This window comes from Pelobates fuscus, chromosome 2 (assembly GCF_036172605.1).
Source record: "Pelobates fuscus isolate aPelFus1 chromosome 2, aPelFus1.pri, whole genome shotgun sequence".
Lineage (NCBI taxonomy): Eukaryota > Metazoa > Chordata > Amphibia > Anura > Pelobatidae > Pelobates > Pelobates fuscus.
Genome location: NC_086318.1, coordinates 238,310,475 through 238,335,819, shown reverse-complemented (window position 1 = coordinate 238,335,819; position 25,345 = coordinate 238,310,475). Strand labels below are relative to the sequence as shown.

General features: G+C 42.5%; 1 protein-coding gene across 1 annotated transcript in view; it reads right to left on the bottom strand.

Moving 5' to 3' along the window:
* Positions 1–25,345, bottom strand: part of ECT2L (epithelial cell transforming 2 like) — a 112,606-nt gene that overhangs the window by 68,247 nt on the left and 19,014 nt on the right. The window contains exons 4-11 of the mRNA XM_063441207.1: positions 24,142–24,304; positions 18,321–18,573; positions 14,694–14,818; positions 12,316–12,443; positions 9,912–10,038; positions 9,662–9,830; positions 7,779–7,910; positions 2,774–2,866 (exon numbers count right to left, since the gene is read on the bottom strand). Coding sequence (XP_063297277.1) covers positions 2,774–2,866; positions 7,779–7,910; positions 9,662–9,830; positions 9,912–10,038; positions 12,316–12,443; positions 14,694–14,818; positions 18,321–18,573; positions 24,142–24,304 — 1,190 coding nt within the window. The remainder of the gene's footprint in view (positions 1–2,773; positions 2,867–7,778; positions 7,911–9,661; positions 9,831–9,911; positions 10,039–12,315; positions 12,444–14,693; positions 14,819–18,320; positions 18,574–24,141; positions 24,305–25,345) is intronic.

Below are 25,345 nucleotides of genomic sequence, written 5' to 3'. Positions count from 1 at the left end.
CATAGGAAAGCGTTGAGTCTGAAATAGGTGGAGGAGGAGGAGCGGAACTCAGCGCAAAAGGATATTGGCACTAGAATTGGGCACTAGAAAAAAAAAAAATTAACCCTTTATTGGCCACTGGGGGGCACAAGGGAGGGGTTGGCAGTGGACAATACAGTTTTGGGAATACAGTTGTTGGGAATACAGTTTTCTATTCCTAACACTATAGTTTTCTTTTAAGACCTTGTGGCTGAAAAGTTGTTTTTTTTTTTTTATTCCACGTGGTTTAATAAACCTTATTACTTTTTTCACAATACACTGTGATGTCTGTGGGATACTTTTTTTTATATTAATTATTTTTTGTTTTTTATTTTTTATTATTACTCCAGATCTGTTATACATTGATTCTGACAGTGACTAAGTAATGATTCTCAGTTTATTGCTTCCATATGTAGTATTTCCATTTGTTTTACGTTACGGTTACTGATTTCTGCTTTCTCATCCTTGCTTCCATCTTCTCCTCCATATTTTCTACACTGGTTTGTATACAGATAGCATATTTAACAGCAATAATGTCAGAGAGAATGACAATACACGAAATAAAAAAGCAAGTCATAGACATTAATAAAACTAGCAGAAAGAAAAAGCAAGTGTGAGGTACCTTCCCTACCAGGAATGATGTACTTTCTTAAGCCCTCCCACTCTGTACTACAATGTTAAGAGGAGCAATCCTGTGGAGACGTCCAGTTCGCATTAAAGGGAAACAAATAATTTATCATGTGTAACAGTACATTTAAATAGATTTATATGAATATAATATTGATCTCTCAATCAGTGTACACAGGTAGGTTAAATCTTTGGGTTAATATAGGTGAAATCTATAGGGTTAATATAAACATAAAGTTTGTGACATTCTGAAAACTCTGAGATGCCACAAATGGCCTCTGGTGTCTATTTAGATCAGTGGTAGTCAACCTTTTTTTACCTACCGCCCACTAATGCAACTTTTTGGTTGAAAAAATTTCCTTACCGCCCACCAGTTTTCGCGCAAATGCAGAATATTTTTTAGAAAGGAGGGTGTTTTACAAAAAATAAATGTACGTACATTTATCTTTTTATTTCTACTTAATGCAGGTTTATAAGGTTTTTAACTTTATAAAGTGTAATGAGAAAACAATAAAGTAAATTGAAATTACCTTTACTAGTGATTAATGAGATCCTTGAGGTTGATGCTGCGAGACTAAATATTTGATATCTGGTTCGATTTTCGTAAGGAACAAACGAAGGTCTCTTTCAGTGATATTCAGACGACTTCTCTGTTTGCGCATAATATGATTTCTCATATTATCTCTCTATGATTTTTCTTGTGCGTCAGCTCATCTCCTCTCCCTCCTCAATTCCCCTCCCCACCTTTTTTTCCCCTTTTTTCTATTTTTTTAACCTTCCTTGTAGCAATGCCCAGTAGGAAGGCTGAGCTAGGTAGCCCACTTACTATATAGTCCACTATAACAGACAGACACACATACAGACACACACACGACACACATACAGACACACACACGACACATACACACACACGACAAATACACACACACACGACAAATACACACACATACACACACACACGACACATACACACACACACGACACATACACACACACACGACACATACATACACACACACACGACACATACATACACACACACGACATACATACACACACACGACATACATACACACACACAGACACACATACACAAATACAGACACATAGATACACAAATACAGACACATAGATACACAAATACAGACACATAGATACACACACGACACATACATACACGACACATACAGACACACATGACACATACAGACACACACAACACATACAGACACACACGACACACACACACGACACACATACATACACACACATACATACACACACACGACACATACATACACAACACACACACACACACACACACAACACACATACAGACACAAATACAGACACAGATACACACACACACACACACACACGACATACACACACACAAGACACACCCGACACATACAGGAACACAGACAGACACACATACACACAAGACACATACATACAGACACACACAAGACACACATACCAACAGACAGTCACACATACATACACACACACAAGACACACATATATACAGACACACACACACACACACACACAAGACATACATACAAAGACACACACACACACACACACTATAAGTCACCCTCCTGTTTCCTACCTTTTAGATTCAGGAGGGTGACTTTCCCTGGGGTCCAGTGGTGGCTCAGGTGGATGGGAGTCAGAGTTCCCACTCTGACTCCCTGGTCTTCCTCCCGCGCGGCTCTCAGGGTTAGCTGGGAGGAGTGATGTGCAGTCACTTCCTCCCAGCTCTGCGATGTCATCACAGGGGGCCCGGTCGCGCTGTTAAAGCGCCCAGCGCTGACCGGGCCCCCTCACAATCCACATCCATCGGGTGGCCCTGACAGCATGGGCCACCCGATGGACCCCTCCATATACAGCCCCGGCGGTTTGCCGCGCGGGCCGGAGCCGCAATTTGTCACGGCGGTACCCAGTCGCAGGGGTACCGCCGGCTCGCACCCGCCCGCCCGTCCGCCCGGTCGTCAGGTCGTCAGGTCGTCAAAACCTGGAAATCCCTACCGCCCACCTGAAATCCTAAAACGCCCACTAGTGGGCGGTAGGGACCAGGTTGACGACCCATGATTTAGATACAGGGTCCTCAAAGTAGACTTACTGTGCTGATAGCATCCTGTGATTATCCCAGTAGGAGCACAAAACATGAGACCAGTCAGCTGAGTAAGATGATCAAGGATTTCCATTCCAGACTCTAAAAAAAAAAAATGTTGCCATGAGGATCTGTTCACGTAAACACTGTACTGATGAATACATTACTTGTTTCCCTGAATTATGCAAAATGTATAAAGTATAGCAAGTGATATAGTTGTGTCTTTGTAGTGATTTCACAGGAACACTGGAAATCACTACCAAGTGAGAGAAAAACATGATATTTATAAAAGGCTAAATTATAGGTCCTATTGTCCCTCTCCTATTTTTTAAAATGATCTACACATGTCTTTCAATGCTTCCACTGTACCCATGTATACAGTACTGGTGACACAAAATCTTCAATTATGTTCAGTATTGTACATCATATACATAGGAATGGCTGAGTATCTTAGACATTTTCATTTAGAGAAATAACATGGAAAAAGTAGGGGAAAAAAAGATAATTTCTTCCAAGAACTTGCTGTTAGTGATGTCCCTAACAGTTCACAGGCGAATAGTTCCTGCGAACATAGCATGTTTGCATTCGACACAGATGGCGAACATATGCGATGTTCGGTCCGCCCCCTATTCGTCATCATTGAGTAAACTTTGACCCTGTACCTCACAGTAGGCAGACACATTTCAGCCAATCAGCAGCAGACCCTCCCTCCCAGACCCTCCCATCTCCTAGACAGCATACAATTTAGATTAATTCTGAAGCTGCATTCATTTTTCATTTTTTTTTTGTATTATTTTTTTTTGTGTGTTTATTATACATTATCCTCCATAGCCAGTAACCTGTGTTTATTATACATCATCCCCCCATAGCCAGTAACCTGTGTTTATTATACATTATCCTCCCATAGCCAGTAACCTGTGTTTATTATACATTATCCCCCCCATAGCCAGTAACCTGTGTTTATTATACATTATCCCCCATAGCCAGTAACCTGTGTTTATTATACATTATTCTCACATAGCCAGTAACCTGTGTTAATTATACATTATCCCTCCATAGCCAGTAACCTGTGTTTATTATACATTATCCCCCCATAACCAGTAACCTGTGTTTATTATACATTACCCCCCCCCCCCCCACACAGCCAGTAACCTAAAGATTACTTAGTATTAGTAAATAATATGCCCCTACTCGCTATACCGCGAGTAGGGGCATGTCTAGTAAGCAGTGAGCAGCCTATGGCTGCTCACTGTAAAAAAAACAAACCTAATAACCTCCCCCTTGTGCGGCTCGTGGGGGCCCCATAAATAACAATAAAGGGGGGACCTACTGTCCTCCCCCCCTGGCCCCCACCCCTGAGCGGTGGGTGGGGGCCCTAAATAAAGATAGGGGGGGGACCTACTATCCTCCCCCCGGCCCCACCCCTGAGCAGTGGGTGGGGGCCCTAGATAAGAATGGTGGGGGGGGACCTACCATCCTCCCCCCGGCCCCCACCCCTGAGCGGTGGGTGGGGGCCCTAAAAAAACAATAAGGGGGGGACCTACTGTCCTCCCCCCTGGCCCCCACCCCTGAGCGGTGGGTGGGGGCCCTAAATAAAGAGAGGGGGGACGACCTACTGTCCTCCCCCCAGCCCCCACCCCTGATTAGTGGGTGGGGGCCCTAGATAAGAATGGTGGGGGGACCTACCGTTCTCCCCCCGGCCCCCACCCCAGAGCGTTGGGTAGGGGCCGTAAAAAAACAATAAGGGGGGACCTACTGTCCTCTCCCCTGGCCCCCACCCCTGAGCGGTGGGTGGGGGCCCTAAATAAAGAGAGGGGGGACCTACTGTCCTCCCCCCGGCCTCCACCCCTGAGCAGTGGGTGGGTGCCCTAGATAAGAATGGTGGGGGGACCTACCGTCCTCCCTCCTGGCCCCCACCCCTGAGCGGTAGGTGGGGGCCCTAAAAAAACAATAATGGGGGACCTACTGTCCTCCCCCCTGGCCCCCACCCCTGAGCGGTGGGTGGGGGCCCTAAATAAAGAGGGGGGGACCTACTGTCCTCCCCCCGACCCCCACCCCTGAGCAGTGGGTGGAGGCAGTGGTGTATCCTGGTTTTGTGCTGCCCTAGGCAGGACAAAACTCAGGCGCCCCCCTCCTGCCCACGCCACCCCCACCCAACCCTCCCCCCCCGCCCGCGCCACCCCCACCCAACCCTCCCCCCGCCCGCGCCACCCCCACCCAACCCTTCCCCCGTCCCGCCTTCTAAATACACACACACATTCACTGACAAATACGCACACACTCACTAACAGACACACCCACTCACTAGCAGATACACACACAGTCTAACAGACACACACACTAACATACACACACACACTAACCGACACACACAGACCCACACAATAACAGACATACCCACACAATAACAGACACACACACACACTAACAGACACACACTTACAGACATACACACACTAACAGACACACACACACACACACAGACACACTAACAGACATACACACACACTAACAGACATACAAACACACTCACTCACTCACATATTTAATACATTATTTTTTTTAAATTTAACCCCCCCAGCCTCCTTACCTTTGGGAATGCTGGGGGGGGGGGGGGTATCTGTCTCCCTGGTGGTCCAGTGGCTGCTGGGCAGTGCGGGTAGGTGGGCGGCCGGCGAGGGAGCACTTCCTCTGAGCGGTCTGCTCAGCTCCCTCGCGCGCCGCAGAGTGAGGCTGGGAGGCGGAGCCGGAATATGACGTCATATTCCGGCTCCCAGCCTCACTCTGCGGCGCGCGAGGGAGCTGAGCAGACCGCTCAGAGGAAGTGCTCCCTCGCCGGCCGCCCACCTACCCGCACTGCCCAGCAGCCCGCCGGCCGCCCAGCATGCCTTGTTAGCCGCAAGGCTAACAAGGCATTTGCCCTGGGCATTTGGGGGCGGCTTTTTTTGCCGCCCCCTGAAAAATGCCGCCCAAGGCAAATGCCTTGTTTGCCTCGCGGCTAATACGCCCCTGGGTGGAGGCCCTAGATAAGAATGGTGGGGGGGGCTACCGTCCTCCCCCTGGCCTCCACCCCTGAGCGGTGGGTGGGGGCCCTAAAAAAACAATAAGGTGGGGGACCTACTGTCCCCCCCCGGCCCCTACCCCTGAGCGGCTGGGGGCCCTAAATGAAAATCCCCCCAATCAAGGTGACTAGGGGTCCCAAGCCCCTAGTCACCCCCCCTCCCACCCAAATCAAACTATCCCCTACCTACCCCCCTCACCCTAAAAATAATGAGGGGGGAATAAAATAACTAACCTGTAAAAAAAAATTAAACTTACCATTTGACGTCTTCTTTTTTCTAAAATCTTCATTTTTCAGCCCCAAAAAAGGCCAAATAAAAAGCCATCATACCCGACGAACTTAAAAAAATAAAAATAAAATATTAATTAAAATTAAAATAAAATAAAAAACCCGAGCGCAAAAAAAAACCTGACGAAAAAGAAAAAACCCGAGCGCAAAAAAATAATCCATCTTCACCCATGGAGGGCTCCGCGCAGACTGAGCTACTCAGGGCGGGGGAAGGCTTATAAAGAACTTCCAAAGAACTTTCCCACGCTGTGTAAAATGACACAGAGCACTGTGATTGGATGGTTTTCAAGCTCGGGGTGGGGGCCCCCCTCTTATTGTTTTTTTAAGGGCCCACCGCTCAGGGGTGGGGGCCGGTGGGGACAGTAGGTCCCCCCCTTATTGTTTTTTCAGGGCCCCCACCCACCACTCAGGGGTGGGGGCCGGGGGGGTGGATGGTAGGTCCCCCCCCACCATTCTTATCTAGGGCCCCCACCCACTGCTCAGGGGTGGGGGCTGGGGGGAGGACAATAGGTCCCCCCTTTCTTTATTTAGGGCCCCCACCCACTGCTCAGGGGTGGGGGCCAGGCGGGGAGGACAGTAGGTCCCCCCCTTATTGTTTCTTTAGGGCCCCCACCCACCGCTCAGGGGTGGGGACCGGGGGGGGAGGACGGTAGGTTCCCCCCCCACCATTCTTATCTAGGGCCCCCACCCACTGCTCAGGGGTGGGGGTCGGGGGGAGAACAGTAGGTAAAGGTAAGTTCGGCATGACAGTGCCGCTTTAAAGCACGTTATTCCAAAAATTTAGGAATGTTAGGTGATTTATGCCCTTTATGGATTAAAACCAGACTCTGCATCAACTATGTAATTTTCCATGGGAGTTTTGCCATGGATCCCCCTCCAGCATGCCACAGTCCAGGTGTTAGTCCCCTTGAAACAACTTTTCCATCACTATTGTCAGAAAGAGTCCCTGTGGGTTTTAAAATTCGCCTGCCTATTGAAGTCTATGGAGGTTCACCCGGTTCGCCCGTTCGCGAACATTTGCAGAAGTTCACGTTCGCCATTCGCGAACCGAAAATTTTATGTTTGCGACATCACTACTTGCTGTTGAACAACCAGGATCTGCAATAATTAACTAAATATTACATCTAGATTGTGTTGTATCCCACTTTATTTCTTGAATGATCGAGTATAGTTTGCGTACAAAAACATTTCGGTGAATCTGCTCTCAGGGTGTTATACAATCATTATTATTATTATTATTATTATTAGCATTTATTTAGCATCAAAATATTCTGGAGTGCTCTATCATTTCAATGTGGGGACAACAGCAAATGAGGTAAACTATTACAACCAGGAACAAAATATTGATAAGAACCCTGCGCAAACGAACTTGAAAATATATTAAAGGACTTGGCAAACTTTTTGATATTGCCTAATAATAGACAGGATAGAATGAAGTTACTGAAAGGGGTACAAAAAAGAATGATAAAAACTGGTGAAGACACAAAAAAATTGCAATAGACATCAAGAAACAAAAGAGCATCAAGAAATGTGGAGAAGACTAGGAAAGAGACAGTAAGACAGTAATATAAATAGTTCAAGAGGTATGAAAGAGAGGGACGTGGAAATAGGTGTGGAAAGAAAAGAGAAATCCAAGAGAAGAGAGACAATTAAAAAAGGGGTTACCTGATGCTGCTAGAGGGACAAATATGTCAATGTGACCACCACCATTTTTGCCAGGTTCTACACAACTTCCAAGCTTTTCCCAAAAGTCTCGGATCTCAGGTGTCAGGATGTTTTGAGAATTTATTCGGCAATCTGCAAAAGTCATAGTGCCATAATTGACATATGTTAAACATTTGTTACCTTAACCCAATCACTACAGAGTGTATTTTTCATTGAAATTTTGAAAGGCATTAATTGGAAGTACTAGATCTGTATTTAGTACATGAAGTTAGAATAAATAATCCCTTAATATTGCAATTTTTGGGAGAATAAAGTATTAAAATATTATGCTGTATCCCAAGCCTTGCAATATTTAATAAATAGTAAAAAAAAAAATGGCTGCAAGTACAAATATCAATGTAGTAATACAAAGTAAGTAGGAAACAAAATTACAAATATAAACTGTTAAATACTCAGCTTTCTGGTATTTGATATTCATTTAAAGGCTTTTATAGAAATGCAGATTCCTAAAAGGCAACCAGAATGCAAAAAGATATCTCTGCTGCTTTCATCCCACACTCTAATAAGGTGCACATATGACCTTTCTCAGACAGTTTGGCTACCATACCAAACTGTCAGGATACTAGTTGATCCAGCACGCAGAACTGTATTACACCTAGGACTAAAGGTAACATCTTACCAGGCCTTAGAATGGCCGGACTTAACGTACCAGAGAGTAGTTAGAATACTTGCCGAGGTCGGGGACACAGAATGAGACACAACGATGAAGGAAAGCCAAAAGTCAAGGGTACCAGAATACAGGGAAGTCAAACGAAGCCAAAGTCAGTAACCAGAAATAAACGCTCAGGAACACACTCTCAGACAACCACTAAGGGAAACCACGACAGGGCAATGAGGAAAGGCAAGAAAGGACTTTAAATACGATTGGCCGTACGCGGCCTCTGACCCCAGAACGTGCGCCCGCGTCCTTTGTGTGACGTAATACGTATGTTGACGCCGTTAATACCGTGGGTGGACATGGGGCTACAAATTGGCACGGGTCCGCAGTGGCCAGCCTCTTTCAATAAGCCGTAGGATTCAGGCACCATGGTACAGGGCTGCCGACCAGCATCTCCACCAATGCCCAGAAGGTAGTTATCCCCAGAGACACCACAAGGTGAGGATGAACATATGACACAAACATATTTCTAATTTATCTAATTTATCGTCATGGAGGAGGCCATGCCTCCTCTGTGAAAATGACTGGGGTTGAGAGTTCTGCAGCTCCATTAGAGCCTTGGCGCTGGAAACAGATAAGTAAATCTCTATTTTATTACATTTTTATGGAATCCTGGGTGGGGGTGGAAGGCCTAGAAAGGAAAGGGGCACTATAGCTTTATGAATACAAATTTGTGTGTCAAATGCTATAGTTTACCTTTATTGTTTAAATGGTTGGTGTTTTACACCCCGCTTTTATAAAATGGTTGCATGTTCTTTTTTCTGTTTTGTTTGCCCCTATGCTTCAATTATTCCCAGGGAGCTGATCCAACACTAAGCCTTCCTTTTAGTGGTGTACCACTAGGATCAGTTGTCTTATTCTCCAACATACAGGTCCTAGGTTAGGGCCCAACTTTGCATTAAAACACCACCAGAGAACACGGCAGGTAATGGACCCTGCACCGTGTATCCCTGACAAGGCACCAAACACTGTCAAACAGATTATTTTTATTCTAAAGCTGAAAAGTACTACACTTATATTTCTTGTGGTAAACTATTACATTATTCATAAACAAATTCAACCCATATTAGTGATCATCCTCGACCTGATGAATACCAGACAGATGTACAGAGCAGTGTAAAGCAGAAGGAAAGGAAAAAAACAATGGATTTAGTTAAGTCCTTACTTTGTAGTAATTGCAGGTGTTGTGAATCTCCCCCAGTGATTATTCCAATACTTTGCACTGTACAACCATTCAAACACTTTTCAACTTGGAAAAGAAGACTTTCGGGTGTCATCCCATGAAAGTCATAGACAATGGGAATGACCTGAGGTTTAACACTGGCAAGAACAACCTGGAGATACAAAAGATAAATTATTACCTAATATTCCAACCATTTACCCAAAAAGAACATAAATCTCAAGAGAAGAGTTACCTCATATGCCGGTAAGTTAGATGATATCAGCACCAGGTGCATCGAGCTGGAAGAGCCCAGATGTGAATATTGCCACAGACTATGACAATGTCGATTGGCTAGAGTTTGGGCTCCATTAACAGGCAGCCTAAAGACAAAAGCCACCTTTATTAAACATTGTAGCTGACTGGATATAAAAATGATCAAGTATCCAAACATCTATATCTAATTTATTCAGCCTTTCATACTCTCGTTGATATGTCATGTACAGGCTGATATTTCTTTTACACACATATTACATTCAGTACTATTATGTCTAATTAGACAAAAGTAAAATGTCTAACAGTTAACAATTATTTACTTGTGTCTACACTATGAAATATAAGTGTGTGTGTTTTGGTGAATTTTAAGTTAAAGGATTAGATGTGGGGCCAGATTATTGCAAACAATTATGAATGGTATTTATTTACAGGGAGTGCAGAATTATTAGGCAAATGAGTATTTTGACCACAGCATCCTCTTTATGCATGTTGTCTTACTCCAAGCTGTATAGGCTCGAAAGCCTACTACCAATTAAGCATATTAGGTGATGTGCATCTCTGTAATGAGAAGGGGTGTGGTCTAATGACATCAACACCCTATATCAGGTGTGCATAATTATTAGGCAACTTCCTTTCCTTTGGCAAAATGGGTCAAAAGAAGGACTTGACAGGCTCAGAAAAGTCAAAAATAGTGAGATATCTTGCAGAGGGATGCAGCACTCTTAAAATTGCAAAGCTTCTGAAGCGTGATCATCGAACAATCAAGCGTTTCATTCAAAATAGTCAACAGGGTCGCAAGAAGCGTGTGGAGAAACCAAGGCGCAAAATAACTGCCAATGAACTAAGAAAAGTCAAGCGTGCAGCTGGCAAGATGCCACTTGCCACCAGTTTGCCCATATTTCAGAGCTGCAACATCACTGGAGTGCCCAAAAGCACAAGGTGTGCAATACTCAGAGACATGGCCAAGGTAAGAAAGGCTGAAAGACGACCACCACTGAACAAGACACACAAGCTGAAACGTCAAGACTGGGCCAAGAAATATCTCAAGACTGATTTTTCTAAGGTTTTATGGACTGATGAAATGAGAGTGAGTCTTGACGGGCCAGATGGATGGATTGGTAAAGGGCAGAGAGCTCCAGTCCGACTCAGACGCCAGCAAGGTGGAGGTGGAGTACTGGTTTGGGCTGGTATCATCAAAGATGAGCTTGTGGGGCCTTTTCGGGTTGAGGATGGAGTCAAGCTCAACTCCCAGTCCTACTGCCAGTTTCTGGAAGACACCTTCTTCAAGCAGTGGTACAGGAAGAAGTCTGCATCATTCAAGAAAAACATGATTTTCATGCAGGACAATGCTCCATCACACGCGTCCAAGTACTCCACAGCGTGGCTGGCAAGAAAGGGTATAAAAGAAGAAAATCTAATGACATGGCCTCCTTGTTCACCTGATCTGAAGCCCATTGAGAACCTGTGGTCCATCATCAAATGTGAGATTTACAAGGAGGGAAAACAGTACACCTCTCTGAACAGTGTCTGGGAGGCTGTGGTTGCTGCTGCACGCAATGTTGATGGTGAACAGATCAAAACACTGACAGAATCCATGGATGGCAGGCTTTTGAGTGTCCTTGCAAAGAAAGATGGCTATATTGGTCACTGATTTGTTTTTGTTATGTTTTTGAATGTCAGAAATGTATATTTGTGAATGTTGAGATGTTATATTGGTTTCACTGGTAAAAATAAATAATTGAAATGGGTATATATTTGTTTTTTTGTTAAGTTGCCTAATAATTATGCACAGTAATCGTCACCTGCACACACAGATATCCCCCTAAAATAGCTATAACTAAAAACAAACTAAAAACTACTTCCAAAAATATTCAGCTTTGATATGAATGAGTTTTTTGGGTTCATTGAGAACATGGTTGTTGTTCAATAATCCTCAAAAATACAACTTGCCTAATAATTCTGCACTCCCTGTATATGTGACTAGGATTAGCTAGTTGATCAACAAATACAAATTATTTCCCCAATCCTTTGGGCAATAAAACCTATTTTGGACCAGAACAAAAAATAAAAAGTGATGCTCTTCATGGTGTATGTACACATGATTGATATATCTGAATAGAAGTTTAAAGAGATGCAATACACAGGAGCGTTTTAGACAGCAATATTCATGGCCTACTTGCAAATCAGTCGATAAGGATGATAAATAATTTCAATATAATGTGAATATGTAACAACTAAAGAAGGAAATACATTACTTGAATGTAAAACAATATGAGAAAAACTTCTATTTTTCCTTTGTGTACAAAGATACATTGACGGCATTGGAGACATACAAATAACACTGATGACAGACAATTTTACATGGAAGTGCACATTTTATATACCTTTTTGGCATTGAATTTACTGAATTCTCCACTATTGTCTTCTCGAGGGCCAGTCTGAAACTTGGTGTCTGATTGTTTTCACTCAGCAGAAGACTTGTGAGAGTTTTGTTTGAGTCATTTGCTTGGTCCTGAATAAAATCACCAAACATCTTGCATATACATAAACAATATACTGGGAGATAAACTGAAATTTGCCAGTGAGAAGTTCAGTAAGTATTCCATAGATTTTTTGGTATTTTGTGTAACTTGTAGTAAGGTAATGTCTGATCTAGTACTTTAAATTAACATACAAACATATTCCCAACGTTAAAGTATTTCATCCACTATTTAGATTAAATGCCCCTCTAAAATAATTAAATATAAAAGATTTACATACCTTTAGCCCCCCGCGTGCCAGTTCGTAGTTCCTACTGGCAATCTCAGCCAATTGAATGCTTCCCCATAAGGAAGCATTGGTGGGACTACAGTGCATGCGTAGTGCATGAATATTGTGCCAGCATCTACTCATAGAAATGCATTAACTCATTATATCTCTATTAAGAGCACGAAATTACAACCACTGTGGCGGGAAGTGGGAGACCTGTTGACTGACCTACGGGAAAGACCAATTGACCTGGACCCATGAGCCTTTCTTCTGGCCAGACCTGTGGACGGCATGTCTAACAGACACAACAAACTACTGAACAAGGTCGCCCTGGCAGCCAGGAGGGCCATAGCGACAAAAAGGTTGGAACCCACCGCCCCCACCATGACAGAAGTGACACGACTCATCAAAGATAATTATTTAATGGATAAGCTCTCCGCCCTAGTTCACAACACTACCAAATCCTTTGAGAGGGTGTGGGCTCCCTGGGAGGCGATGGTGGGGTAACCACCACAGACAGGGCACAGGCATAGCACTCTCGCCTGGGGTTGTTGGGGCAGGTGCAGGGAATCGGGGAGGAGCAGGTGCTCCCACTCCCTCATACAAAAAGCCAACCGCTAATAATTATCCAGAGACGGCCGAGACATCTTTCCTTTTTTCTTCTCTATCAGCTTGTTCAGTTCTTTACATCGTTAAGATATTATTTCGGGAGGGGGGAGGGGAGGGAGAGAGGGGTGAAAGGGAAAAAAAATGTTTTGGCGGCATGTAATGGGCTGCATAAACAGGGACATAGTATTGCATTTGTACAATATAACAGCTATGTGGAACAGTGGTAAGGCATTAACCCAACACCGTCTTGGTACACCTTGAAAGTGACTACTATGTCTGTAGCAGAGAACATGGAGGCTCTGTGTAAGCATCCAATTGAATGCTTAAGCCTGAAACGCTTGCCAATGAAACATGAAGTGTTAAAAAAAAAAAGAGAAACAGAAAACACAAAACGCACACCTGGGGCAAAAAACATCCAACAACAATTTTTTACAGCGATTTCATATCAGCGGTTGCCATCTAAGCTAAAAGCTAGCAACTCTTCTTGACCACAACTATTTACCCCTATGAAAATATATGGTATCAACAACAATTAAAGTGGAAAAGGCCAGCACAGTAAATAGTTACCAAACTTTGCCTAAACTTCGTGGAAGCCCTGAATCCACGCTAACCGACTTATCTCTCCAAAAGCTGGGCATGAATACTTGCTAGCAGGGTGTATTGTGTGTATGACTCATACGTTTGATTAAATATTTTTCTTCCACCTAATAAATACATAAATATTGTTTGCGTGTATCTTGGGGAAGAAGAAAGATATACATATTTGAAGGGTGTAATAAAAGACCTCAGATAGAATCAGTGAAGGGAGGAAGGAGCTTGTGTCTTGGTGTCCAATATTTTGGGCATGTGTTCACTGATCATAATAAATGTAAGCTGGGCAACTTTGGGAAATACCTATTTACCATAAACGAATACTTGACAACTTATATTCTAGTAACCACCACTAGTTTGAAGCCAAACCCTGATTCAGCATCTGTAGGCGATTGCTCCATGAGGTGTGTACATAGACCGACTGTAAAAGCACTCAAACAACACCTAACCTCCTTCTCCGCAGTTTTTTCTCTCTGTTTGTCTCCCTCTCAAGAGTCTGTGACATTAAGTACTAAAGTACTACGTATTTGAACTGAATTCTATGTTAATGTTAATATTCTTACTTCATTCTTAGAAATAAACCTTTGTCGTCAGAATACACGTTGGCCATGAAGGGAAACAGAGACCTCACACAGCATCAATAGTCATATTAACTAAAGTCAAATGTTAAAAACCACGTGTAAAATATATGATGTATAACAATTGTATATACTCTGTATTGTCACAGCTGTAAAATGTATGATGGCAAACCAAAAATAAAGAATTATATATATTTTTTTAAATAACTGATAAAACATAAATATTTGTGGCTTACCTTAATCAGCTGTAGTGCAGCGTGCAAGGCTACTTGGTCAGACTGACTTAATTTTATGTCAGAGTTAAAGACAGCTGATCTGCATGTCCCACTTATCCATGGAGGTCTGCTTTTCAACAATTCTTCTGAAAAGAAATGCTCACTATTAAAAGTACTATTAGTTATAAAAAAAAAAGCCAACATATTCCACAACACTGGAACTTTCAGAGTATATGATCTTTCACAATATCTGTAATGATTCTTTTGGGTATTTAAAAAAAGATTAATCTTTAGACATCTTTTTTTTTTTTTACAGATACTGATATAAAAAAAATGTCCCTCTGCCCTCCATGTTATCAGGAATGACTGACATATTCCTATGTGTATGATGTTTCAGTATACTGTTTTTTTTTTTTTTCATTTTCACGAGATATAAATATGTGTGTGCACATATTTAATAATAACAATACTAATTCCAGTAGAAAATAGATTCAATCTCAGACACTGGTACCGGGACTCACAATGTCACCACTATAGATATTCAGGTCCTATGTATTGCAAAATTGAAAAAAAAGAAAACTTTATTAGATGGCAATGACGTATAGTAGTGCTACAAAGCATAAAAATGAACCACAGATAAACACTTAATTGTGATAGTGTTACACACGGTGAAAAAACAAAAGTGATTAAAAAGGGAACCAATTACTTTCAAAGATGTGCATAAGGTAGTGAAAACACTAGATGTAATACTTAATAGCTTGGGGGTAGATTGTATCATGAAATGATTGTAACCAAAAGTTACCCACCTGGCTGTTTGATACAAAAAACAGTGTTGCCAGGTTAAACAGTGTCACTTAATAGTATCTGTTTCCTTATGAATTCTAAGCTATATTCGGTGCACCGTAGCTACAGGTGATACTCGAAAAATTAGAATATTGTGCAAAAGTTCATTCATTACAGTAATGCAACGTAAAATGATAAACTAATATATGAGATAGACGCATTACATGCAAAGCAAGATAGTTCAAGCCGTGATTTGTCATAAGTGCGATGATTATGGCTTACAGCTCATGAAAAACCCAAATTCACAATCTCAGTAAATTAGGATATTACATGCATTCAATAAAACAAGGAGTGTACATAGAACAATATCAGATCTCTGAAAAGTATAAGCATGCATATGGACTCAGTACTTGATTTCGGCCCCTTTTGCAGCAATTACTGCCTCAATGCGGCGTGCCATGGAAGCTATCAGCCTGTGGCACTGCTAAGATGTTATTGAAGACCAGGATGCTTCAATAGCGGTCTGCAGCTCTTCTGCCTTGTTTGGTCTCATGTCTCTCATCTTGCTCTTGGCAATGCCCCATAGATTCTCTATGGGGTTCAGGTCAGGCGAGTTTTCTGGCCATCAAGCACAGTAATCCCACGGTCATTGAACCAGGCTTTGGTGCTTTTGGCAGTGTGGGCAGGTGCCAAGTTTCCACCATTTCCTCCATGGTTTCCACCATTTTCCTGCTGGAAAATGAAGTCAGCATCCCCATAAAGCTTGTATGTGGAAGGAAGCATGAAGTGCTCCAAAATCTTCTGGTAGACGGCTGTGTTGACCCTGGACTTAATGAAGCACAGCAAATGACATGGCTCCCCAAATCAACACAGACTGTGGAAACTTTACACTGGACTTCAAGCATCTTGTAGTGTGTGCCTCTCCATTCTTCCTCCAGACTCTGGGTCCTTGGTTTCCAAATGAGATGCAAAAGTTACTCTAATCAGAAAAGAGGACTTTGGACCACTGAGCAACAAACCAGGTCTGTTTTTCTTTAGCCCAGGTAAGATGCTTCTGACGTTGTTTGTTGTTCAGGAGCAGCTTGACAAGAGGAATACGACATCTGAAGCCCATGTCCAGGATCCATCTGTGTGTGGTGGCTCTTGATGCACTGACTCCAGCCTCAGTCCACTCCTTGTGAAAGTCCCCAACACTTTTGAATGGCCTTTTCCTGACAATCCTCTCCAGGTTGCGGTCATCCCTGTTGCTTGTGCACCTTATTCCACACTTTTCCTTTCCACATAACTTTCTATTAATGTGCTTTGATACAACACTTTGGGAACATCCAACTTCCTTCGCAATTACCTTTTGAGGCTTTCCCTCCTTATGGAGGGTGTCAATGATGGTTTTCTGCAAAACTGTCAGGTCAGCAGTCTTCCCCATGATGGTGATTCCTACCGAACCAGACTGAGAAACCCTTTGCAGGTGTTATGGCTTACTTAGCTGAGTAGAGTGGGACACTGTGAGCCTAGAATATTGCACCTTTTCACAATATTCTAAATTACTGAGATTGTGGATTTGGGTTTTCATGAGCTGTAAGTCATAATCATCGCACTTATGACAAATCACAGCTTGAACTATCTTGCTTTGCATGTAATGCGTTTATCTCATATATTAGTTTCCCCTTTTACATTGCATTACTGAAATAAATGAACTTTTGCACAATATTCTAATTTTTCGAGTATCACCGGTATAATAAAAAATAGTAAATGAGATAGCACTTAACCAGTTGTAAGCCAGATTATAAATCCATAAGTACTATTCAACATGGCAAGAAGCCGCCTAAAAAATAAACAATCTAGTATAATTTAGAATAAATGCGGGGGGTAAAAATATATACATACCAGATAATATATCATAGTAATACTGCATTTGTATCTAACATACAGCTGCCGCTGTATAGATAGATTCAAGGTTTTTGACCTTGTCACCATCACAAGATAGTGTTCACTACATATGTTTATTGCAGAACTGAGCATTACAATTTTGACAGATTGATTTACAGGGAACATATGGGGAAGAATAAGAGCCCTAGCAGTAACATACGCACATCATGGCATACTATTTGTAAAATAACACATATTAGGTTATTTTATATTGGACAAATTGTTTTTTTTAAAAGTGGCTGTTACATCAAGTTACCCATAATGCAACAGTAATGTTTTAAAGATATTTTCATACATACACTGCATTTACATGGTAGATTTCCAACAATTGTATTCCGATATATAAATAACATAACTTGGATATATCAATATCATAATCCCCATGAATATCTTTACCAGGTTTGTGAACAATGATAGATATAGTCTCAAATTATAAACTAATTTGCTAGGTTCCTGTCTACTTTGCAGTGGAATAACACACCAAAAATACAAATGCCTCCTATTACGACATACTGTTAAATTATAACTTCACAAGCATTTTGGCATGGGAATTTTTGACTCTTTTTATGAAGACATTAAATTATACCTATATGTCAAACTTACCAGCATGAAACAATATCCCACTGGCATCATGGCATTTGTCTCAGAAGAAAAAAAAATATCAGCAAACTAAAATATTATTAACTTAACTAAGCAAATACAAACAAGTAACTCTAAGGCTAATTCAAACATCCAGCAATAGCCTAAAACATGCTACGACCATCCAATTGCTGTATCATGGTGCCCCAAGGGGGTCTAATGGTAAAATGCCTAATTAATCAGGCATACATGATACATCCACAGAAAGGTACAGGAGAAAATGTACATCAGCCATCACTAATGGATAGAATAACAGTTTTTTTTTTCACTATGGATTTTTTTAGAAGTATGGCCACTGACTTTTATATAGTGCTAGTCTCTTCCGTAGCAGTTTCCGTATTAATTTGTCCCGTAAGTTCTCTTCTTGTTCCTCCTTCCTTTCCTTTGGTTCATTAAGGGTTCCATACGTTTCAGCTGCCTCTCTAGGCGTCAGATAATCTAGTGTGCAGGCACATGTAATGTAGTGTTTCTTCCAAGCCCCATATTCATTATCAGAGGGGCTATAAGGCAAGAACCAGCCAAACTTGGTACATTTTGGCATCCACAGACAATCCTTTAAAAGACATACAATTTATTGCATTAAAACAGCCCACCAGTGAGATAATCATAACCACCACAGCTGGTTATAGTTGTTATGGTGTTTTGAGTGTTTGTAGCTAATACATATATAAACTTTTTTTTCCTCATATGAACAACCAAGCAATGTGTAATAATCACATAATATAACCCTTTTAACCATATAAAAAGAATCTAGAAGTGTGGAAAGAGAAAGGCAAGTGTGGAAGGAGCAAGAGGTAGTGATTGTGCAAATTAGGTGATTTCTACAGTGAATCAAACATGCTGTAAGGAGTGCTCAAATATCGTATTATTTGTTAAAGTGCCTTGTACAATACAATATGATTTTGTGGAAGATTGGGTTAATATTATTGAATTAATTTATTTTTCTAATACTTTAATTGTATATTGCGCACTTATTATAACTTACTGAGAGAATGGCTTGATAGTTATAACAGTATAACAGTATGTTTCATATACTGTGTGTACAGCATAGAAGTTTTTTATATTTTGATACTTACCCCTAAAATTAGGGGTATCGGATAATCCAATGAAGATATATATATATATATATATATTTATGTAAAAAAGAAAATAATTTTTCCAATGGTGAAGTATGTCAGATACTATAAAATTAGTACTAAGATTATATAATTCAAACTCATAAGTGAAGAGCCAAGTAGAGGACTGGCTCAAATAACATTGACTTTGGTGTATTTTGGAAACCTTCCCTCTCTCCTTTCTTTCTTGAGTACGTTAAGTAAAATACCAGGATAAATAAATTAACCAAATGGTAATTTCCAGAGACAAAATAAAATACCTGGCTCTGGTTGGAACAGCTTCACAGCTTGTTACCCACTAAGGGTAACCTTCTTTGAAAGTCGATACGGTTGACAGCCAATAGGACTAAAAATATCCAATTGATCGATTTATTATGTCCTTATGCTGAAATATCCTCGAGACATGTTTTGCTCTTTCCTTTGACTTACTCATTTGAAGTTCATCTACTCCTCCTTCCCTCTCTCCTTTTAAATCCGTGTTCCGTTGCTGATTCTTCCCGTTCGTTGATTGTCCAATTAAGTCTGTCGGCAACGTGGTGCTTCATCAACAGCTAATCTCACAAACCCCTCTGATTTCCAGAAGTGAATCAGAGGGGTAAATCAGAGGGGATTAGCTGTTGATGAAGCACCCACGTTGCCGACAGACTTCATTGGACAATCAACGAATGGGAAGACGAATCAGCAACTAGAACACGGATTTAAAAAGAGGGAGGAAAGGAGGAGTAGATGAACTTCGATTGAGAAAGCCAGAGGAAAGGGCGAAACGCGTCTCGAGGATATTTCAGCATAAGGACATTGTTTTATTGTTTTTTATTTATATGTGTATTTTTACCACTTTAATAAATTGATTAATTGGACATATAATTGGCAAAATGGACATATAATGTGCATAAAATGTGAACATTTTAAACAATTGAACATTTGCAAAAAAACACCACTGTACCATAAAATCAAATATACATTAAAAAAGTGCACAATAACTAAATCCAACATATTTAACACACACACACACTCACATTAAAAATTTTCAGTTCTCACAAACATGTGCAAATTATCTAAAACTGATAATTACTCTTCTTACTCCCTCCTCCCCCTCCCTGTGTCCTTCTTACTCCCCTCCCCCTTCCTGTGTCCTTCTTACTCCCCCCTCCCCTTCCCTGTGTCCTTCTTACACCCCTTCCCCCTATCCTTCTTACTCCCCTCCCCGTCCTTCTTACTGCCCCCTCCCCCTCCCTGTGTCCTTCTTACTCCCCTCCCCCTCCACATGTGTTTTTTTTACTCCCCCCCTCCCCTCCCTATGTTTTTTTTTACTCCCCCCTCCCCCTCCCTATGTTTTTTTTTTACTCCCCCCATGTTCTTTTTACTCCCCCCGTCCCCTCCCTCCCTATGTTCTTCTCAGTTCTTACCTCCCCTTCCCTGTAGCGTGGCCGAGCTCCTCTTTCTCCTGGCTGTCAGTCCGGCTGGGTACCACGCGGTAACAGGAGATTCAGTTTCCTGTTCCCGGATGGACTGAAAGGAAATGAGCACTCAGTGAGTGCTCAGGCGGCTGTAGCCCTATAGGAAGCACCGGCTCTGCTTGGGGCCCCGGGCAAGCTTGGGGCCCCAAGCAATTGCTTGGTTTGCCTGCCCGGTAGCGACGGGCCTGATCACTATCCTGCATGCACTGTCACCCTGCTACTCACACTGTCACCCTCCCACACTATAATCCACACCAGGGCCGGACTGGGGATACAAAGCAGACCTGGAAAAAAATGTTATGCCAGCCCCATAAGTCACTGCGCCATATATTGTCGCGTGTAATATGTAAGGCTATGTCTTGCCATGACAGATGATTGAGTAATATATTTATATATATATATATATATATATATATATATATATATATATATATATATATTGCTTTTTCTAATATAAAATATTGGTCCTTTCAGAGTAAAACGTTTAATTAAACAGTAAGCATACTCACATGCAGACACAGACAATCTCACTGACATCTCAATGACACACACAAGCTCACTGATACACAGCCTCATAGACAAACAAACAAACAATCTCACTGATATACAACAGCTCATTGACATAAAAACACAAGCTCACTCACTAGCAGGCACACACATGCAAGCAAGCTCACTCACTAGCAGATGCACGCACACAGCTTAATGTAGTGGTACTGGTGTCTATAGCATGTCCCTACAGGCTTTTCAACGTAAACACTGACTTTTCACATTGCTTCAAAGTGACACCGCTAGTGACAGTCACTCAGACAGTCACTAGAGGTGCTTCCTGTGTCAGTGCACTTACATTCAGGGCCTCCACACTCTGTAGGTGCTGAACGTTCCCCATAGAGATACATTGATTCAATGCATCTCTATGAGGAGATGCTGATTGGTGTAGCGTTTTGCAGCCAATCCTATGGCACAGCATCAAGCTTGATGATCTCAGCCATAGAGGCAGGGCCAGTCGAGCAGAGACCAGCACGCTGCATGGGGAAAAAAAAAAGGTGAGCAAAAACACTATTTTTAAACACACATATACACCATGACAGACACAGAAACACACATATACCATGACAGATACACACCCCATGACAGACACACACACAGACCATGACACAGACAGACCCACACACACACACCATGACACAGACAGACAGACACACATATACCATGACACACACACCATGACACAGACAGACACACACCCCATGACGGACAGACACACACCCCGTGACAGACAGACAGACACACACCATGACACAGACAGACACACACACACCATGACAGACACACACACACACACACCATGACAGACAGAAACACACACACACACACACACCATACAGACAGGCATCATGACACAGACAGACACACACACCATGACACAGACAGACACACACACACCATACAGACAGACACCATGACACAGACAGACACACACACCATGACACAGACAGACACACAAACCATGACACAGACAGACAGACACACACACACCATAACAGACAGCCAGACACACCATAACAGACAGACAAACTGACACTGACACACATTACTACTACCTGCCAGGGGGTCGTGCAGTGCAGACGTTTGTCTGTGCTGGCGGCCGCTGGGGAGGTCTGCTGGCGGCCGCTGGGGGAGGTCTTCTGGCGGCCGCAGGGGGAGCAGGCTGTTCTGTCTCTGCTTTCCCAGGCTTGCGTGCTGCTGAATGAAACCGGGGCCGGAATATGACATCATATTCCGACCCCGGTCTCATTAAGCTGCGCGCTGGGGAGCAGAGACAGAACAGCTCCCCCAGCAGCCGCCAGCAGACCTCCCCCAGCCCACACCAGCAGACCTCCCCCAGCAGCCGCCAGCAGACCCAGGTGTCTGCCCGGCCCCAGGTGCCGACGGCCCACTGGGAAATTTCCCGGGATCTCGGTGGGCCAGTCCGGCCCTGATCCCCACACGCTGTGGCCCTCCCACACACACTGTCATCAGCACTCACACTGTCACCATACCCACACACTGTCACCCTTAGTGGAGGCAGAGAGAGGGCACAGAGAGGCTAAGGGCAGAGAGGCTGGTGGCAGAGATATTGAAAGTGAGGCTGGTGGCAGGGAGATGGCAATGGCAGACTGTTTGAGAGCACATGGCACTAGCAGGCTTTTTGGAAGCACATGCAATTCATTGGCATGATATACACATGTTATGAATTTAATGGTCTTTGGCATGATATACCAAGTTTATGCATTTAATGTTAATTGGCATGATATACCAAGTTTATGCATGTATTGCTGCCTGGCATGGTATACAAGATTTATGCATTACTGCTCATTCTCATGATATACAAGGTGTATGTATTTAGTGCACATTAGCTTGAAATACAATGTTTATGCATTTAATGCATTAATAGCATTTCCATTGCTCCCCATGGTATATAAGAGTATCTAATGTGCATGCATGACTGTGTGCATTACATATGAAAGTCAGAACTGGCTACTAAAAATTTTAATTCCACTACTGCATATAATGGATAAGGCACCAATTTGGGCAGGTATAACATGTCCACTAAGGTTTTGGTCTAGTGTGCCTCTGAAGAAATAGGCTGTTTGTCGCTTATTGTGATTTGGACACATTTGTGGCTTGAACACTGCCTGATTGGAATGCACTCCTTGAATTAATCTCCGGTTTACCATCTTGTACCACCAACATGAGGAAGAGATGGACGTCTCTGGAATATTTGAATAAAGACTGCTTCTTATATTGGATTACCAGATGACTTCAACAACTGTAGAGGGGAGGACAGAGCTGCGAGTCTGATATGAGATTGATTTTTCTTCAAATTATACCAGGAACAATTTCTACCCAATTGTGTTTTTAAGTAAATGAATTTTTAATAGTAAAAGACTTTAAGTGGACTTTTATTGAATCACTATAGATTTATATGGTATTATTTATTGTGATATTGTATTACATATATTTTTGCCTGTAGATTTTAAGTGTAGTGATGGGATTTATACCATTTTATGAACTGTGATATACATTTTGTCAAAATGTGACCTTGGCTGCATCCAAGCCAGAGTCATTAAAGTGTTGAAAGCAAGTGCCTTTGAAGAAGACTCTGACTAAATGCCTTTAATTGTCTACTTTCAAAAATCTTTACTCCTATTTTTGATGTAAAAATTTAAAAGCATTGCCTTTTTTTATAACAATTAATTATTAAAATGTCGTTATATAGGGCAAATTATAACATAGCAATTGTAAAATACCATGAAATGGGTAGGGGGACATGGTAATTGTAAAATAATTATATATACTATAAGGTGTTAGAGTAGGTGGTACCATAAAGTGAGGATTTGGAGTCTACGATTTTGTGTACCCTGCAAAATACCCTTGGCCAGGGGATAATCAGTACATTGTCACATACTCTTGAGCATAACTCATCTGCACTTTATTGGACCAAACAGGAAAAAGGGTTTAGTCATTTATGGAGATGTGTGACGATTAGGTAATTAGAGTGACCCATACCTGCTCAGAGAGGAACTTCCAGTGCCAACTGACTTGTGCAACAGAACAAAGTTGTTGGGGATTGAGGAAAGAGAAGATGTAGAGAGAGATAAACCGAGGTAGCACTGTAGTGAAATCCAATTTAGTTACAGGAACCTCTTCAGTGAACCAGTCTTGAACAAACCTACATGAGTAGAGAAAAATATTAACAACAAGCCAATTCATATTTCATATCCAGAACTCTAGATTTAAAGTATGCAGACAATTTTAGGTCAAATAACTTTAAGTAGATTGCTCTGCACCTTTGTATTTACATTTTTAAACTTATTTTCTACAATGTAAATGTCCATATTCTAATTGTTTGACTTCTCACCTGCTACACGCTCTGCTTCTCCTAGAGCCATGCCTCTCTCAGCCAGCGGTCTGGCCCTGTACTGCTACTAATCCTGGCTCTTGTACAAGAAGGGAAGGGGCAGGGAGCGTGCCTAATGGACCCAGGTAAGAAGTCAAACTGGTAGAAACCAGTTTGATTACTCACATTAGGTGGGTGCTAGGGCTCTCCTTGCAACATAACCACTACAATGAGCCCTGGATTTTCCTGGGCTGAAGTGAATTGTAATGCGACTTGCTAAATACTCTAAAGATAAAATAAAATGGAGCATCTCTTTAAAAGAAGGTTAAAGTATATGTGATTTCAATGTTTTACACCTATTGTCATCACCACTACACTAAAAATGGGTCAAACAGGGGGGCGGAGCCTGGAAGCCGAGCTGAGCGGCCGCACACACTGTGAGCTCCTTGCAAACTGGCTCCTAAAGAAGCAATTATTACAAAACTGCGACTCAAAACCTGTATCCCTGGACACCACGGTGTCGGGAGAAATCCCCAGCTCTCAAACCAGCTGAGTTTCTGACCGTGAGCGGCAGGTAACCCCGGAGAGGACTTCGAGGCCTACAAGAGGCCTACGGGCAGCGCTCAAGAGGGAGGCGGCCGATCCCTCAGCCTGCTATCAAGCACTCAACCGGGATGACTAGCATGCGACCTCTCTCCGCCCCCCCCCCCCCCCCAGCTGGTGGGGGTTATCCCGGCAACTTCTAACGCAGTATCACTGGTAGCTTCAGCCACTATGCATTGGGGACGACCCACCTGCCATGGCCAAGATGGCGGACACCATGTGTGACTTATCGGCACTAACCCTGCAGGAGAAGCTAGACGCCCTGCTCGC